This window comes from Bufo gargarizans, chromosome 3 (assembly GCF_014858855.1).
Source record: "Bufo gargarizans isolate SCDJY-AF-19 chromosome 3, ASM1485885v1, whole genome shotgun sequence".
Classification (NCBI taxonomy): domain Eukaryota; kingdom Metazoa; phylum Chordata; class Amphibia; order Anura; family Bufonidae; genus Bufo; species Bufo gargarizans.
Genome location: NC_058082.1, coordinates 458,171,619 through 458,190,034, shown reverse-complemented (window position 1 = coordinate 458,190,034; position 18,416 = coordinate 458,171,619). Strand labels below are relative to the sequence as shown.

Here is an 18,416-nt window from a genome sequence, read left to right as displayed (position 1 = left end):
GGACAGAAGACTCAGCATACAGTACAACCTGGACCCACGCTGATCAGCTGTCTGAGACGGCACTGGCACTTCTGTGAGAACAGTGGCCTATTCCGTGCTTACCAAGCACAGCGCAGTACATTGTATATCAGCTGTGCTTGGTGTAGCAGCTCAGCCCCATTGAAGTGAATAGGGTTGAGTAGCCAAGAGTTGCCAAGAGGAATCTGTTCAGCAAAAAGAAAAATTATAAAACAGTTTTAAACAATTAGTAGATGCAGAATAGTGTTTTATACTAGAAGTATGCCTATACAGGCATATATATTGCCACCAAAGCAGTTAAACCACTGGGAGAAAATATACCTGATGAAGTTGGGTCTTCAGAGAAGTCAAGTAATTCTTCAGGAGGATCCCCATAAAATGAATTGAATTTGTGGCTAGACACAGCTGCTAAAACCGCTCCCTACAAAAAAACACATTACTTACAGATCAATGCGTATCAATCAGTACATATAGCAGCAATATACTGAGAACAAGTCGACTTGTTAAAACTATATGCAAAAGAATAAGAGGCAGGCAGGCAGACAGAGGGGGCGAGAGAGGCAGGCAGGCAGACAGAGGGGGCGAGAGAGGCAGGCAGGCAGACAGAGGGGGCGAGAGAGGCAGGCAGGCAGACAGAGGGGGCGAGAGAGGCAGGCAGGCAGACAGAGGGGGCGAGAGAGGCAGGCAGGCAGACAGAGGGGGCGAGAGAGGCAGGCAGGCAGACAGAGGGGGCGAGAGAGGCAGGCAGGCAGACGGCGACAGTTTTAACTAATTTAACTATAGTTTTAACTAATTATAAAGTGCAATGAGTAGGTAAACACGCAACTGGATGTTCCGTTATTTAATGCAGACAAACTTCTGGGTAAAGTTACAGAAGTGATTACTTGCACTTCATGAGCGGAAACCATTGGTAAAAAAAAATAAGACCACATGAGGGTACATTAAAACCACTGACAGAACACAAAAAATTACACTGCGTGTATGCACTAAATAATGTTCCGTATGTAAAGTTACTTCCACTGCAAGTCGTGATTTATTGCAAAACCAAAAGAGCTGACAACTGCTTTCTTAATTTAGACCTCATAAGCTTCTCCTATCTAATATGACATTTAAAACACCAAAAAGCAGCAAGCCAATTCAAACACTAATGTAGAATAGGTGCATAAAATGTGAACTTTTGCAGTTTGTCTGTGCATGGCAAATTGTCTTGGGCTGCATAGATGATATCAAACACGTGCATCTGTGATACTGATCACTAGTAAAAGCCTGAATACTGAATTCACATGGGTACACACTTAAACATTCACATCTCTACACATTTTGTTAGGGATCACTCTAAAGTGGTTGTAGTAATGTAAAGAAATGTTACATGGACACAACATACACAGAGGTAGAGAGTCTTTAGCTTAGCCCTAATAAGTTCTACTAAAAACTGGAAATTGCTACTTCTGTAAGTATTCCACTCTTGTCAAACAGTACAAAGATATTACATGAGCAATGAACATACAAATTGGCTTCTACCTGCAAACTGAAAATCTCATGAACTTCAGAGAAGCCGCAGAAAGGCCTGTGATGAAGCTAGAGAGATTACCAGCCAAGGGTAGAATTAAAGAGCACCAGTCAACCACAACAAGGGGTCTGAACACAACTGGCCTGCATGGGAATGTGGCTAAAAAGGCAACGCGGATGAACCACATCAAAGCTTGTCTGAGGTTTGCCGGGAAACACCAATGTAATCCTGCTAAACGTGGGATAAGGTTTTGTGGGCAGGAGACCACAAATGAGCTTTCTCGTCCAAACTCAAAACTCTGTATCAGAAACCTAACCCTGTTTATCCCTCGGGAACCAATCATGAATCTGTAGCATTATTCGATAACTGCAGCCCACCCAACAAACCTAGGGGAAACAGGTAAAAAAAGGTGCAAAGCAGATAGTTACACAACATATGCAAAGATGTTCTAGTAGCAAAAGGTAGTACAGTCTTAAGGAAATTATTATTTTAATTTGGTTTAGGAAATTAAGTTATCCAAACAATGTGTGTAATTCTAATAAAAACTTAAATACGACACTCAATATTGGGTTTGCAAGGACGGTTATTAAAGTGTTTCCCAACTCCTAACTGATGACCTGTCCTCTGCAGAGATCATCAGTATTTGATTGGTGGGGGTTCAACAGCCGGGAACTCCTGCAAGAGCTGTGGTTCTCTCACAGGTGTAAGCTGCGAGAAGGCCACGGCGCTTACAGACGCCCCGAGGTGCTTTGTCAAACAGTTGATCGGCGGGAATCCCAGTGTCGGTGTCCAGAGGATGAGTCATCAGTTAAAAAAAGTGTCAGAAAAAAAAATTAATATCTGGTGCGACACTGAACACATTTTCCCTCAATGCAAGCTTTCAATTGCAAAATGTATTGATATCATTTATAATCTTACCTTTAATTTCCTTCTTGCATTAAATTTCCTTAGTTGTTCTACAGTTTCTGGCAAGTGGATCTTGTATGCATAGCGATCTCTCTCCTGTAACAGAGGAAAGATGCATTAAACTACTAAGTAAGGGTTCCTTCACACTAGCGTTTTTTGCGGATTCATCTTGGATCTGCAAAAACGCTTCCATTTCAATAATACAACCGCTATGCAACCATCATGAACGGATCCGGTTGTATTAGGTCTTCTATAGCCAAGACTGATCCGTCATGAACACCATTGAAAGTCCATGGGGGAACGGATCAGTTTTCTATTGTGTCGGATAAATCTCGCTCCGCACATCGCGGACAGAAAAACGCTGCTTGCAGCATTATTCTGTCCGCGATGGGAGCGCAACCAAACGGAACAGAATGCATTTTGGTGCATTCCGTTTAGTTTTGTCCCCATTGACAATGAATGGGGACAAAACAAGTGTTTTCTTCTATGACGGATCTCAATAGCGGAATTGAAAACGCTAATGTGAATGTAGCCTTGTAAAACAATAGGCAAAAATATATCGGGGGTCATTTATGAAAGACCAGTGTTTTACGCCAGAGAATAAATTGCATTCCGTATGCCTAGACCGAAATCTACTCCAGCTTCTGGTGCAGGAGATTGCAATTGACTTCCATTATGTTTACATGTTTGTTGAGCTTACGTGCTTTAGGCTAGGTCTACACGACGACAATAAGTCGCGCGACACATAGGGCACAACTACACTGCAACGTGTCACACTGCGACAGGCTGCGACTGTCGCGGAAAAATCCATCTTGAATGTTTTTGTCGCAGTCCCAGCATGTCGCAGTGCGTCACCATACATTACCATTATACAAATTGTTGTGCGATAAAATGTTGCGCGACAAATGTCGTGTATCATCCCTTTTTCCATACACATATAGGCTTGGTTTAGCCGAACTTGCAAGTGTTGTCGAATAGGTAGAGCAGGCATCCTCAAACTGCGGCCCTCCAGCTGTTGTAAAACTACAACTCCCACAATGCCCTGCTGTAGGCTGATACCTGTAGGCTCTTAGGGCATGCTGGGAGTTGTAGTTTTGTAACAGCTGGAGGGCCGCAGTTTGAGGATGCCTGAGGTAGAGTGACAAAGGGCATTAGCCGATATCTGCCGTCAGGTCCATTCAGGACAAATCCGCACACATGACATGGCAGGTTTGGCTGACATTAATATACTGTGTATGGTCAACTTAAATGTTGATATTCCCTGTGGCCCAGGCCTTATCTGGCTGAAAAAATCTACAATTTAAAAAGCATAATTCACTTTTGGAAGTGATTTTAATGTTATATTAAATGAAAGACACAGCGATTAATATTTTATTTTGGCAAGGAATTTGACCACTGATCAAGAACCAGTAGAAAAAGACTGGGTTTCGTGCTGCAGCATATCTTCATTAGGTATGCTCTAAAGAAGCACTCCAGCGAGAAAAAAAAATGTCCATCTATATAGTGCAGGCTATTAATGAATAATTCATTGTAGAATAATGGAGAGGATCTTCTGTGTGCACGTTAGTGCTATTTCTGGGTTTCCTGCCGTCTTGTTTCCATCCCCCCCCCCCCCCGATATGTTTGCTATAGCCTCATCACAGTCCTATCCAAGTACAGCAAAGGATCCATCAGTGACGGGAGAGCAAACCCCGCTGCCCAAAGTGAAAAGGTTCAGAATGTAAGGATGTCACTGAACTGGAAAGAAATGACACTGCTACAAGTATGGGAAAGGAAGCGCTTGCACGTATAGTTCTGCCAAACCTCCAGGCATGTGTAAACGACTACACAAATGGCCCGAAGCTGGAAAACCGCTTTCAGGCACTCACCGTTCACAGCTATAACTGTGAGAACACCGCGTAAACATTCAGCAGACGGCAAAATGCAAGAAAATGGTTTTTTGTTTTTTTTTCCCATTAAAGAGGAAAAACTAAAAGTGTAACCTTTAAAGGGCACCTGTCAGCAGATTTGTACCTATAGCTGACCTGTTACATGTGCGCTGGGTAGCTGTAGACATCTGTATTGGCCCCATTGTCATATGTGCCATCATGTTGTATCTATTTGTCCTTTTTTTTTCTTAACCCTTTCACCCCCGGAGGTTGCCTTCCTAGAGCCATAACTTTTTTATTGGTCTGTTCACATAGCCATATGAGGGCTTGTTTTTTGCAGGGCAATTTGTAGTTTCCAAACGCCACCATTTAATATTGCATAGGATGTACTGGGAAGCGGGAAAAAATACCAAATGGGGTGAAATTGCAAAAAAAAAAAAAAAAAAAAAGCAATTCCACCACACTGTTAATTTTTTATTTTTATTTAAGACGTTCGATAAAACTGAATGCGGCGATACCTTATATGTATCGTTTTTCTTGCGTTTTGGGATAGTGACAAAAAAAAAATTATTAATGGGGGGGGGAATTTTATCACCATATTTTGACCCCTATAACTTTTTGGAAATTATGTGTATAGAGCTGTATGGGGGCTCATTTTTTGCAGGGCGATCTAAACTTTTTATTGATGCCATTCTGGGGTGTGTATGACCTTTTGATCGAATCGGCCATTTGGACACTTTTTCCAGTTTTGCCGTTTATTTTTATACTATGGGTGTTTTCGCACATCGCAGCACCCATGATGTGTATTTAAAAAAAATGTTTGTTCTTTTATTTTTATTTTGGGAAAAGGGGGTGATTTAATTATTTTTAGTCCGATCAGCATTACTGCCGGTTGCGGACATGAGCCGCGGGCATCTGCTATAAGAAGCAGCACTCAGGAGCTGGCGCCATCTTTAACCACCTCGTTCGATGGCAGGCTGGAGATGCGATTTTTTTTAACCCCTAACAGGTATATTAGACGCTGTTTTGATAACAGCGTCTAATATACCTGCTACCTGGTCCTCTGGTGGTCCCTTTTGTTTGGATCGACAACCAGAAGACACAGGTAGCTGTGTAAAGTAGCACCAACCACCACTACACTACACCCCCCCTGTCACTTATTAACCCCTTATGAACCCATGATCACCCCATATAGACTCCCTGATCACCCCCCTGTCATTGATCACCCCCCCCCCCCCCCGGTCAGGCTCTATTCAGATGTCCGTATGATTTTTACGGATCCACGGATCGGATCCGCAAAACACATACGGATGTCTGAATGGAGCCTTACAGGGGGGTGATCACCCATATAGATTCCCTGATAACCCCCTGTCATTGATCACCCCCCTGTCGTTGATCACCCCCCTGTAAGGCTCCATTCAGACGTCCGTATGATTTTTACGGATCCACGGATACATGGATCGGATCCGCAAAACACATAGGGGCGTCTGAATGGAACCTTACAGGGGGGTGATCAATGAAAGGGGGGTGATCACCCATATAGATTTCCTGATCACCCCCCTGTCATTGATCACCCCCTGTAAGGCTCCATTTAGACATTTTTTTGGGCACAAGTTAGCGGAAATAGATATTTTATTTTTATTTTATTTTTCTTACAAAGTCTCATATTCCACTAACTTGTGTCAAAAAATAAAAACTCACATGAACTCACCATACCCCTCACGAAACCCAAATGCGTAACATTTTTAGACATTTATATTCCAGACTTCTTCTCACTCTTTAGGGCCCCTAAAATGCCAGGGCAGTATAAATACCCCACATATGACCCCATTTCAGAAAGAAGACACCCCAAGGTATTCCGTGAGGGGCATATTGAGTCCATGAAAGATTGACATTTTTGTCCCAAGTTAGCGGAAAGGGAGACTTTGTGAGAAAATGCAAAAAAAATAAAAAAAAAATTTCCGCTAACTTGTGCCAAAAAATAAAATTTTCTATGAACTCGCCATACCCCTCATTGAATACCTTGGGGTTTCTTCTTTCCAAAATGGGATCACATGTGGGGTATTTATACTGCCCTGGCCTTTTAGGGGCCTGAAAGAAGAAGTCTGGGATCCAAATGTCTAAAAATGCCCTCCTAAAAGGAATTTGGGCCGCTTTGCGCATCTAGGCTGCAAAAAAGTGTCACATGTGGTATCGCCGTACTCAGGAGAAGTTGGGCAATGTGTTTTGGGGTGTCATCTTACATATACCTATGCTGGGTGAGATAAATATCTTGGTCAAATGTCAACTTTGTATAAAAAAAAAAAAAAAAGGGGAAAAGTTGTCTTTTGCCAAGATATTTCTCTCACCCGGCATGGGTATATGTAAAATGACACCCCAAAACACATTCCCCAACTTCTCCTGAGTACGGCGATACCAGATGTGTGACACTTTTTTGCAGCCTAGGTGGGCAAAGGGGCACACATTCCAAAGAGCACCTTTCGGATTTCACCGGCCATTTTTTTACAGATTTTGATTTTAAACTACTTCGCACACATTAGGGCCCCTAAATTGCCAGGGCAGTATAACTACCCCACAAGTGACACCATTTTGGAAAGAAGACACCCCAAGGTATTCCGTGAGGGGCATGGCGAGTTCCTAGAATTTTTTATTTATTGTCACAAGTTAGTGGAATATGAGACTTTGTAAGAAAAAAAAAAATCATTTTCCGCTGACTTGTGACAAAAAATAAAAAGTTCTATGAACTCACTATGCCCATCAGCGAATACCTTAGGGTGTCTACTTTCCGAAATGGGGTCATTTGTGCGGTGTTTGTACTGTCTGGGCATTGTAGAACCTCAGGAAACATGACAGGTGCTCAGAAAGTCAGAGCTGCTTCAAAAAGCAGAAATTCACATTTTTGTACCATAGTTTGTAAACGCTATAACTTTTACCCAAACCAATTTTTTTTTGCCCAAACATTTTTTTTTTTATCAAAGACATGTAGAACAATAAATTTAGCGAAAAATTTATATATGGATGTCGGTTTTTTTGCAAAATTTTACAACTGAAAGTGAAAAATGTCACTTTTTTGCAAAAAAATCGTTACATTTCGATTAATAACAAAAAAAAGGAAAAATGTCAGCAGCAATGAAATACCACCAAATGAAAGCTCTATTAGTGAGAAGAAAAGGAGGTAAAATTCATTTGGGTGGTAAGTTGCATGACCGAGCAATAAACGGTGAAAGTAGTGTAGTGCAGAAGTATAAAAAGTGGCCTGGTCATTAAGGGTGTTTCAGCTTAGGGGGGTTGAAGTGGTTAAAGACCCGGCCAGCACTGTACTATTACGCGCTGAGGGTGAGGGGGTTAATTGTGATTAATAAATATTGTTTATTATACTAGGAAATAATTTTCACCCATTTTTTGTTTGGTAGAGAAAATGATGTTTTAATATATGCAAATGATCCTCTAGGAGCAACGCAGGCATTACTGTTACACCTAGAGGCTCTGCTCTCTCTGCAACAGTTGTGCCCTCATCCAAGTTTGATTGACAGGGCCAGGCAGTGAAAGTCATCACACCTGTTCATGTCAATCAAAAGTGGAGACAGCGTGGCAGTTGTAGAGAGAGCAGAGGCTCTAGGTGTAATGACAACACCCCCTAGAGCTTCATTTGCATATAATAAAACATTTTTCTCAGCAATGCAGGCACATATGAACATGGGACCAACACAGATGTCTTCAGCTGCCAAGTGCACATGTAACAGGTTAGCCAGTGTCATAGGTACAAATCTGCTGACAGATGTCTTGATGGTGCAATCCAGTTGCAAGAGGAACCTAGACAACTCATGGGATCGAACTGTAAAAAACAGATTATCACTTCTGTGAGAGATACTGCGCCGCTGGTTCTAGCAGCGGGGCGTGTTGTTGTCATGAAGTCACGGCTGCCGTTAGAACTCGAGCAAGGTGAAATCTGTCAGTTAAAGGGGTTCTCCGAGATTTTATTACTAGATAGGTCAACAGTGTCTGATCAGTGAGCGTCAGACACCAGAGACCCCCACCGATCAGCTGTCTGAGAAGGCACTGGCGATCCTGTGAGAGCTGAGGCCTTCTCTCTGCTTTTCCTAGGCTGAGTGATGACAGGTGAAGTGGCCCTAGGAGTAGTTCAGCCCCATTCAAGTGAATAGGGCTGAGTGCGATACCAATCACAGCCACTATACAATGTACGGCGCTGAGCTTTGTGCTTGGTGCTTGGTGAGCACAAAGAAAGCAGCAGTGCTCACAGGAGTGCCAGGGCCTTCTCAAAACAGCTGATTGGCAGGAGTACCGAGTGTCGGACCCCCACAATCAGATAGTTAAAGGGAACCAGTCATCAAAAAAAATCGCTTATTAAGCTGTTAATAGTACCTTATAGTGCTGCATAGTAGTGTCCTAATGCACTTTTTTTTAGCCTCCTTGAGAAATCTGTTTTATTCAGCCGCTGCCCAGTGCTTCAAGTCAGGTTTGAAGTCAAGGGGGCAGCGGCCTAGGTGTCTCCAATCCTGCTCTCCCTGCCTCCCGCCGCCTTTATTGACACGCCGGATCTCAGTGCCGGGACCGCGCTCCTAGCCCGCATGCGCAGTAAAGGGCTGCTGTAGCGCGATCCCGGCTCCGGCTCGTACACTCAGCCGGCTTCAGTTTCGCTACTGCGCATGCGCCCGGAATCTTCTGTAACTGCGCTAGTATGCAAGGCTGGCGGGCGCATGCGCAGTAGCGAAACTGAAGCCGGCTGAGTGTATGAGCCGGGATAGCGCTACAGCAGCCCTTTACTGCGCATGCGGGCTGGGAGCGCGGTCCCGGCACAGAGATCCGGCGTGTCAATAAAGGCGGCAGGATTGGAGGCGCCTAGGCCGCTGCCCCCTTGACTTCAAACCTGACAGCGGCTGAATAAAACATTGATTTCTCAAGGAGGCCAAATGCGGCTAAAACGAAGAAAAAGTGCATTAGGACACTACTATGCAGCACTATAAGGTACTATTAACAGCTTAATAAGCGATTTTTTGGTGACAGGTTCCCTTAAAAAAATCTCGGAAAACCCTTTTAAGAAACCTACTCTTCATTACTGATCCCCTGAGTTGTCCAGTTTTCTCTTGAAACCAGAGAACTTCTTTAAGTTATATTTTTTATAATGTAGGCCCCCTTTATTTTTGTTCAAATGCGAAGACATGCAAAAGTGAGTCATGAGTCATGCAAAAAATAAGATATAGATAAGAGAAACATGAAAAGTACAATGGTAAATTGCCCGTTCTACTGTACTGCAGGTTTATATGTAAATACTTGCTTTTGTGAAGGCAACATAACCGTGGCAAAAGAAATGCATGAATCAAACAATATATCTTCTGTGATCACTGAATAGGGCGGATTATTACTAGTGGGGGAACTATAACTGCTTAGCACAATTATTTTTGTAAAGTACTTGTATTTTCAGGTTGATCATCTCTATGACATTTTCTTCCACTGCAGTATTTGGTTCTGCTGAGGCGGTATTTTATGGTGTGCTTGCCTATCTCAGTCAATATGCACCTGTCTACTACAGGGCCACTTTAAAGGGGTTTCCCATGTTTTATTTCATTTTATTTACATCCCATTCCAACCCAGCAGGGCCTGTGAAATTTACTTACCTGCTCCTCACAGCTCTGTTTGGGCTGTGCGTCACGGGCTGTCTACTCTGCACTTCTGGTCCCCGCATGTAAACTTCCTACATGGATGGGATCACATTCCAGTGGCTGGCCTCAGCGGTGACCTGTCACTACTGGGTCATATGTCGCTTGGTGACATGTCACTGCTGAGACCAGTCATTGGCTGCAGCTGTGTAGGTGCCACTGTGCATACAAGGGGCTAACATGCAGGGAACAGAAGTGCAGTGAAGATAACCTGGGACTCATAGTGCAGAGGGTATACTTCACTTTAAGAAGATTTTTTTTTAAATTCAGACAGTCCCTTTAAGTTCTCATTCCACCTCTGCCCATAACAACCACTCATAGTGCAGCTTTAGTTTCTTATAATGCTTGTGAAAAGTGAAAACTGCTGTGTGATTGAGTAACAAAGACAGTTCTCATAAGTCTGCTCAATTGCTTCTCAGCATCTTACCTTTAGCCAGGGGTGATTGAGAGCCTCATAGACTGTTATTCTTTCAGCGGGGTCCAACATAAGCATGCGGCGCACCAAGTCTTTAGCACTTTCAGATATATGGCTCCATTGTCGAGGATTCATCTACAATAAAAAAAATATAAGTAAAAAAAAAAAACTATGTAAATCAGTACCTACCCAATTAACAACTTAAACAATCAAAATGTTGCAATCTAAAAATAAGGGTAACGCACACGAATAGGTCCATTCCAGTATTGTGACCCACAAACAGCAGGTACAGGGAACAGCCGTGTGCTCACTGTATCAGGGATGCCGGACCCATCCGCTCAAATGGGTCCGCAATCAGATCAGACGCACTACGGAGTGCTTCCATGGGCTGTGTGTGCCTCCGCACTGCAAAAAAGTAGTGCATGCACTACATTTTGCAGTGCCGACCGTCGGATGCAGATCACGGACCCCACGGTGGGAACATGGTCAGTGCCCGTGCATCGCACACCACAACTTGTGGTCTGCAGCAAAGGCATGGCCAGAACACGGTCGTGTGCATGAGGTCTAACAAATATTTTTAATCTGATATCAGCAATTTTATAAGAAGCATTTGTTGGTTGTCACAGAGTCATCTTTGAAAGGACTGAACTACGAAGGCCACCTCTAGTTGAAAATGCTACGATTCAACTGATTTGGAGCATATTTTTAGGGAGTTTTATGTTAGCAAATGTTAATCATCTAATTACACTTTTCTTTCCCAACAGAATAAACTATATCTTATGAAACATTTTAGAGGAGGACACTAAATTAGATTTAGGCTAATAGAGTTAGTAAAATTCAGTGTTTATTGCACAAGAATAAGGACTCCCATCTGTTTCCTCAGTATAAGAAGCATCCTGCTAAGCTTAACAGAAACAAAAAAATATAAATAAATCACTGCACTACCAATGACGTAGGTCCGATGACGACTGACCAGCCCGTGTCTATTTCTAGAAGATTTCACTGATACGGTGTCTTTGTTCAGAATCTATAGCACAAAATAACCTAAACATATTATATTTTAACAATATTATTGATCTGAAATTCAATCAAAATCATTTTCTGTAAACTTGGGTTTAAAAGGGAGTCTGTCACCAGGATATTTACAACTGGCACAAAGCTTTGTAGGGCTAGCTGAGCTGAATGTAATGATGCCTTTCATTAAGGAATCTGTTCTGGACAAAAAATATATTTCTAATCTGTATGCAAAAGACCAGTAAAGTGCATTGATGGTGGGGTGCAAGCCACTCTGTGCACATAACTATATGTAAAAAAGTCAAATCACTCCCCTTTCCCGAAAATGAAAATACAAACAATGAAAAAAAATATATAAAACACACACATCATGGGCATCTCCAGATAACAAGGGCACCCGTACTATTAAGATATAAAAATATTAATCCCACACATTTTTTGGTTGATTCACCACCCACAAAAATTAGATAAAAAGGTGTTAAAAAAAAAAAGTCAAACACACCCCAAAATAGTATCAATGAGAAGTATAGATTGCTCCGCAAAAAACGACATCACACAGCTTTATACACACAACTACTATAAAGTTATCAGAATATGGTGATGAAAATACGTTTTTCAAGGTTATTTTTTATCCCCCAGTATTACGCAAGAAAAACTATTCAAGGCAAAAAAACAGCCCTCATACGGCTATGGGAATGGAAAAATAAAAAGTTATGGCCCAGAAAGGCAGGGAGTGAAAAACGAAAATGCAAGAACGAAAAAACTCTAGGGCTCAAAGGGGTTAAAGATCCACACACAGTTTTTTTTTTTTAAAGGGCTTCTGTCACCCCACTAAAGTCATTTAGTGGGGTGACAGAAGCCCTTTAAGCTTGCATGTCAAATACATATTAAACTTCCTTTACTTCCGTCCTTTACTAATAAAGTTACATTTCTAGATGCTTAGTTTATACAGAAATTCACATCTTCATTTTCAGTTACTGCATCATGTGACTTATGGCGGATTTACACTGCATGATGTAACAGCCGATTGACTGGAATGAAACGTTCCTTCTCGACAGTCGGCTGCTCATTTAGTGAAGGAGACTTTTGCATTTACATGCAGAGATCTCCTTCACAGTGATCCCTCTTCCCCATACAGCTGTACTGTTTCTAGGCAGCAGATTACTGTTTAGAACGCACCATCTGCTGCCCAGAAACGATGATTGGAGTGCCTGTACGAACGGCAGGATCACCCAGCGGACAAGCATTTACCTCGGTCATCGGGTGATAGATGGCACATTTAGACAGGCACATTGTTGGGACAGTGCAGGGTCAGTGCATACAGGTATTTGGGGTGAGCCTGTACCCCATATAACTATATACACCAACCCCAAACCCTGTGTAGGGACAGATATAGCGGCTGTGCAGCCTCCTGACGCTGAATGCCAAGTCCATGTAAGGGCACATTGTACTGACATTTTAGAAGTGGTCAGTGCGCGACTACTCCCATGATGTCACTAACATACCACGTTAAGGCTACTTTCACACTGGCATTTTAGTTTCCGTTTGTGAGATCCGTTTCAGGGCTTGCCATAATGCATTCTGAATGGATAAGGATCTGTTCAGAACGCATCAGTTTGCCTCCATTGAGCTCTGGAGGCGGACACCAAAATGTTGCTTGCAACGTTTTGGTGTCCACCTGACTATGGAGGCAAACAGATCCATCCTGACACACAATGTAAGTCAAAGGGGACGGATCCGTTTTCACTGACACAATCTGGCACAATAGAAAACGGATCCGTCCTCCACTGACTTTCAATGGTGTTCAAGACAGATCAGTTTTGGCTATGTTAAAGGTAATACAAACAGATCCATTCTGAATGGATGCATGCAGTTGTATTATCGGTGCGGATCCGTATGTGCAGATTCATGACTGATCCACACCAAATGAGAGTGTGAAAGTAGCCTTATTAGGAAACGGTGATATCGCCGTTTCTTAACGCGGTATATTGTGAGTTCCGTAATCTGCCCAACAATAAGGCCATGTAACTCTACCTTTAGATAGGACTAACCATTCTGTCCTTATACTTGTGTTTTCCTCAGGAAGCCAGGTTCTGCTTTTCCTGTGCAGATGGAAACTACTAGCAGAGACTGAAGGAAGACTGTCATCTGCTATATCCCCCCCCCCCTTCACTCCTTGCACTACAGCCCCCAGCTCCTCCTAGAATGCTTAGAATCACTAAACTGCAAGGAACTTTAGACATCACATGGTCACGTGACCAGAAAAATATAACAACCAGCAAATGCATAGATTGTGTAAGAAAAATTAAACATAATAATTTAATCAAATAAGTGTTTTGATAAGAATACAGACTGCTAGGAGGGTCAGTGGGTGGAAACGCCCACCCTCATTTACACTCTGCCCCTTAGGACAGCAGTATGCTGGAACTTTGCAGGCAAGACTGCAGCAACATGGGAAGGAATTTTAACAGAGCAGCAGCCATTTTTAATGAATATGGTAGAGAGAAAAGGCAGACCAGCAAAGGAAAACCAAAAACTAGGCTTGTAGCAGGGAATTAATAGTAGGAACTGTTTGACATACTTCTTGACATATCTTTAGGTTTAGAGAAAAAGAATGATGAGAGTGCTTCTTTAATGGTGAATAGACTCCATTTAAAGATTTATTCATACAGTCAGTGTTTGGTCAGTGATTTCCATCAGTGATTGTGAGCCAAACCAGGACTAGAGCTACACAGACATAAGGTATAAGGGAAAGATCTGCACCTGTTCTGTTTAGAGCCGCACCTGGTTTTGGCTCAAAATCACTGACCAAACACTGACGTGCGAATAAAGCATAAGGCTCACGCACATGACTGCATTTGTCATCTGTGTGCTATGGGTTCTTTTTTGGTGGATAGCACACTGACCAGTTCAGTTTTTTTACGTATCTGTGCTCCATAAACTATTCATCTCCTTTTCTTGTCTATACTGCAGATGAGAATAGCCCTTTCTATTTATGGGTGATAAATACAGAATGCACACAAATCATTTTGGGGGGGACCAAAATATGACATGGCCATATGCATGAGCCTTAACTGGTCGCTATATAAAGGGAGCACAAGCTAGTATGAGGATCACTAAATGTATTTTATTGGCCTATAAAACTCTAATCTAGCAGCGCTGACAATCATATGATGCAGGGTTACTCAATGCCAATGAAGAATACCACTTCCCTATATGCATATGTTAATGCAATAAAGTAACTTCTAATAAACAAGTTTATTTCTGCAGACAATTTCCACTCCCTTTATTGGGGCCTTGTTGGTGGCAGGCACATGAAATTCTCTTAGCACCATTCGGAAGAATGGAACAGTTGCAAAAATATCTGCAATAAATGCGCTGTATGATTATTGTGTGGCAAGTCCACAGTGTTGTGCTATACCAGCAAAGTGGTTGATATTTGAAGAATATGCGAAATCTGCAGAAAAAGTGGGGTGGCGCTCTTAGGCTAGTTTCACACTTGCGGCAGGACGGATCCGGCAGGTTGGTCTCCGTGTCGGATCCGTCTTTCCGCTGTTTCGCCGGACCGCCGCTCCGTCCCCATTGACTATAATAGGGATGGGGCGGCACTCCAACGCAGTACAGCAGTTCGCGGTCAGAGACCGCCGGACTAAAAAGTCGGACATGCAGGACTTTTAGTCCGGCGGCCTTTCGCTGTGCACTGCCGTACTGCGCCGGAGCGCTGCCCCCATCCCCATTATAGTCAATGGGGACGGAGTGGCGGAAGGACGGATCCGACAGGGAGACCAGCCTGCCGGATCCGTCCTGCCGAAAGTGTGAAACTAGCCTTAGTAAATCACCCCAACTACGTCCAAGTGTACAGACATCCCTGTAGAAACAGGGCAACTTACCTTGTATTTTCCTTTGATAATGCCCTCAAACAATCGCTCCTTTGTGCCATAAAAAGGCAAACAGCCACTTAACAGGATAAAAAGTATTACGCCACATCCCCAGACATCTACAGGTTTCCCATAAGGCTCCCTCTTCACCACCTCTGGAGCCATAAAGTGCGGTGTTCCTACTCGACCTATTGGAAGCAAATTTTTATTAATTAGTTAAAATACATCAGGAACGTGAAAGTTACAGAAACCATAACACAGGTTAAATGCACTGTACAGAAAACTGAAATGACAGAACTAGAATTTGGCCTCACGTACATTATGTGAGTCTTAGACTACAGTGCACGGACCTGTACTGAACAGCGTACTGAGGTCAGCACAGGATTCCCTACAGAACCACTAAAACAAAGCTTCATCTCTCTCATCTGGACTTCTACAATCACCACTAGTGGACCCACTGTGTGCGGCTGTGCCCTATGAAAGCTCGGTGATGGGAACGGTTTCTCGAAGTGAAGATGCTGCAGCTATTAGATGCCAGATCACACAGGCTAGGTGGAAGAGGAACACGGCCTGGGCTACATGGACTTTGGGGGTCATTTGCTAAGCACGTCATAACACTTTTTTTCTTTTTCTTAAAAAAAAACGAATCTTTCGGCAGTGCAAACGGGAAACAAAGGCCTCCATAAAAAGTAAGTCTTTGTAAATGACCCCCTTTGTGTAGTGTAACTGATTTTTACACTTGAATGATAGCCACAGTCCACAAGACTGGATGCAACTCAATAGACTCCTTTGGACTGCAGCTGTGGCTCAATTGTTATAACCACAATAAAGCAACAAGTCTCACTGTAGCTCAAGCCCACAAATCTGTAACCTCTTGCATCCTCAGTTGTCAGGTAGGTGGTCTCCACCGCTCAGTCTGAATGGCTGGTGCTCCATGAAGTCTCACTTACATGCACTATGTGGTGTGCTGGAGCTGTTCAACACAAGATTTTAGCAAAACGGCTAGGTCAATATAACAACATAACCCAGCATTTTGCTAAGGGGATATGTCACTATTTCACTTGGACTTTGGATGGGGCAGCATAACAATGATGACTGATCCCCTTTAAGGACGTTGATAAAATCGAAAGTAGCACCAAACCACTATTCATGTAACCATATTTTAAAGGAGCACTCCCACAAAAATCTTTATTCTTTGACACATTTGAAGGGTACATGATGTCAATTGTAGTGTAAGTAATCTTACCAGTGGCTACGAGTTATAACCTTCCTTCTGGTCACATGACACAGCTGGGGATCAAAAGGGAGGTTATAACTCAACCACTGGTAAGATTACTTACACTACAATTGACATCATGTACCCTTTCAAACGGGTCAAAGAATAAAGATTTTTGTGGGAGTGCTTCTTTAAAATATTATTACATGAATAGTGAAGAAGCACTACCACAAAACTCTTTATTCTTTGACACGTTTGAAGGGTACATGATATCAATTGTAGAGTAAGTAATCTTACCAGTGACCATGAGTTATAACCTCCCTTCTGATCCCCAGCTGTGTCATGTGACCAACACTTTGCCTCTCCAACTGACACAGGACAGGAAGTCAGCTACTTCTGTATTCATTCCTGTGAGGCTCCCATAGGAATACATAGAGAAATTGGCTACCTGCCCACACATAACATTATGTTTCAGTTGGAGAGGCAGAGTGTTGGTCACATAAGCTGAGGATCAGAACGGAGAGGATAACTTACAGTCTCTGGTAAGAAGATTACCTTCGCTACAGTCTACATCATGTACCTTTCTAACAGGTCCGAGAATAAAAACTTTTGTCCTTTAATAAAAGCTGCATTCTATGATGAACATAGCTGCCTGCAAAATATATTACGTCTGTATGCAGCACAGTCTACTTACTGTATAACACAAAAGGAGGAGAAAAATGGATAAAAAAAATAAAAACAACTAGTACAGACAATCAGCTTGTGCAGCAAAAGGAATTACATGGTCCATGAGATCTACATTACACGGAGATGAGGCAACACAAAACTGTACGCCCGCTTCCAATGATACGGTAGTAAGCAGTTTAGGATACTGTGACCCATGTCAGAAAATACATTCATTTTTGTGGCAAATATTAGAGCTGTATGGAAAAGTACGGCAAATGTGTAAAACTTTGTTCTGACAGATGGGTTTCAGCATTTACTTTAGTTGCTCTCAATTACCAAAGATAGGCAAGGCAGAATCTCCATGTTCCAGGTTCGCTGATGCAGTTCTAAAGCCAATGTCAGGAACGGATCATAAAGCGACACATAAAAGAAAGATCTATGAACTAAATCTGCAGCAGCTCTGGTGAAATAAGAGCTGCACTATAATTGGTAATTTGGTATGGACAAAAAAAAAAGTGTTTTTATTTTAGACTAGTTTCATATACCAGTCTTTTTCTTTTTGAATCCATAACCCCAGCAGCTCCTGTGAAATGAATGGAGCGGCCAGTCACACATGCTCGCAGCCACTCCATTCATTTCTATGGGAGTTCCAGAGATAGTAAAGCGTTGTTTGCGTCTATCCGGAAATCCCATAAAAATGGATGGAGCGGCTGCACGCGTGTGTGATGACCGGCCGCTCTATTCTTTTCAGGGGAGCTGCGGGGGGTATGGAGCCCCCGTTCTCATGATCGGTAGGATCCCCACCGATCTAATGCTGTGGATGGGGGATAACTTAACATCCAGAATACCCCTTTAAATTGCTTTAAATGGCAAACACAGGCGCAGCCTAAGCAATGGACCACGCCATGTGCAGGCACCCTAACACGTCATCTACCGAGAAGTAGGTTTTCAAAATGTATTACAAAGGTGCTGCCATGCGTTCAGCTTTTTTGATGCAGTTTTTGAAGCCAAAAATCAGGGGTGGATCATAAAAAGGAGAAAGAGAGAGTATAAGGGCAAATACTGCTCGTTTTTAACTCACTCTTGCTTTTGGCTTCAAAAACTGAATCATAAGGGTCATAGTCGTGTCACATTTGCGATGTGACAGTGCTGCAATCTATTACTGCGTGGCCATACAAGATGCGGTTTAGTTGGTCTGCGTTGTTAATGGTCGCGCAGCACCCAGGACACAAGCGTGCCATGAGGCC

General features: G+C 42.8%; 1 protein-coding gene across 4 annotated transcripts in view; it reads right to left on the bottom strand.

Annotated features, from left to right (window-relative positions):
• CASK (calcium/calmodulin dependent serine protein kinase) overlaps positions 1 to 18,416 on the bottom strand; it is a 279,746-nt gene that overhangs the window by 130,940 nt on the left and 130,390 nt on the right. For all 4 annotated transcript variants that reach the window (XM_044283603.1, XM_044283604.1, XM_044283605.1 and 1 more), the window contains exons 7-10: positions 15,300 to 15,475; positions 10,408 to 10,530; positions 2,447 to 2,530; positions 340 to 439 (exon numbers count right to left, since the gene is read on the bottom strand). In XM_044283603.1, the coding sequence (XP_044139538.1) occupies positions 340 to 439; positions 2,447 to 2,530; positions 10,408 to 10,530; positions 15,300 to 15,475 (483 nt within the window). The remainder of the gene's footprint in view (positions 1 to 339; positions 440 to 2,446; positions 2,531 to 10,407; positions 10,531 to 15,299; positions 15,476 to 18,416) is intronic.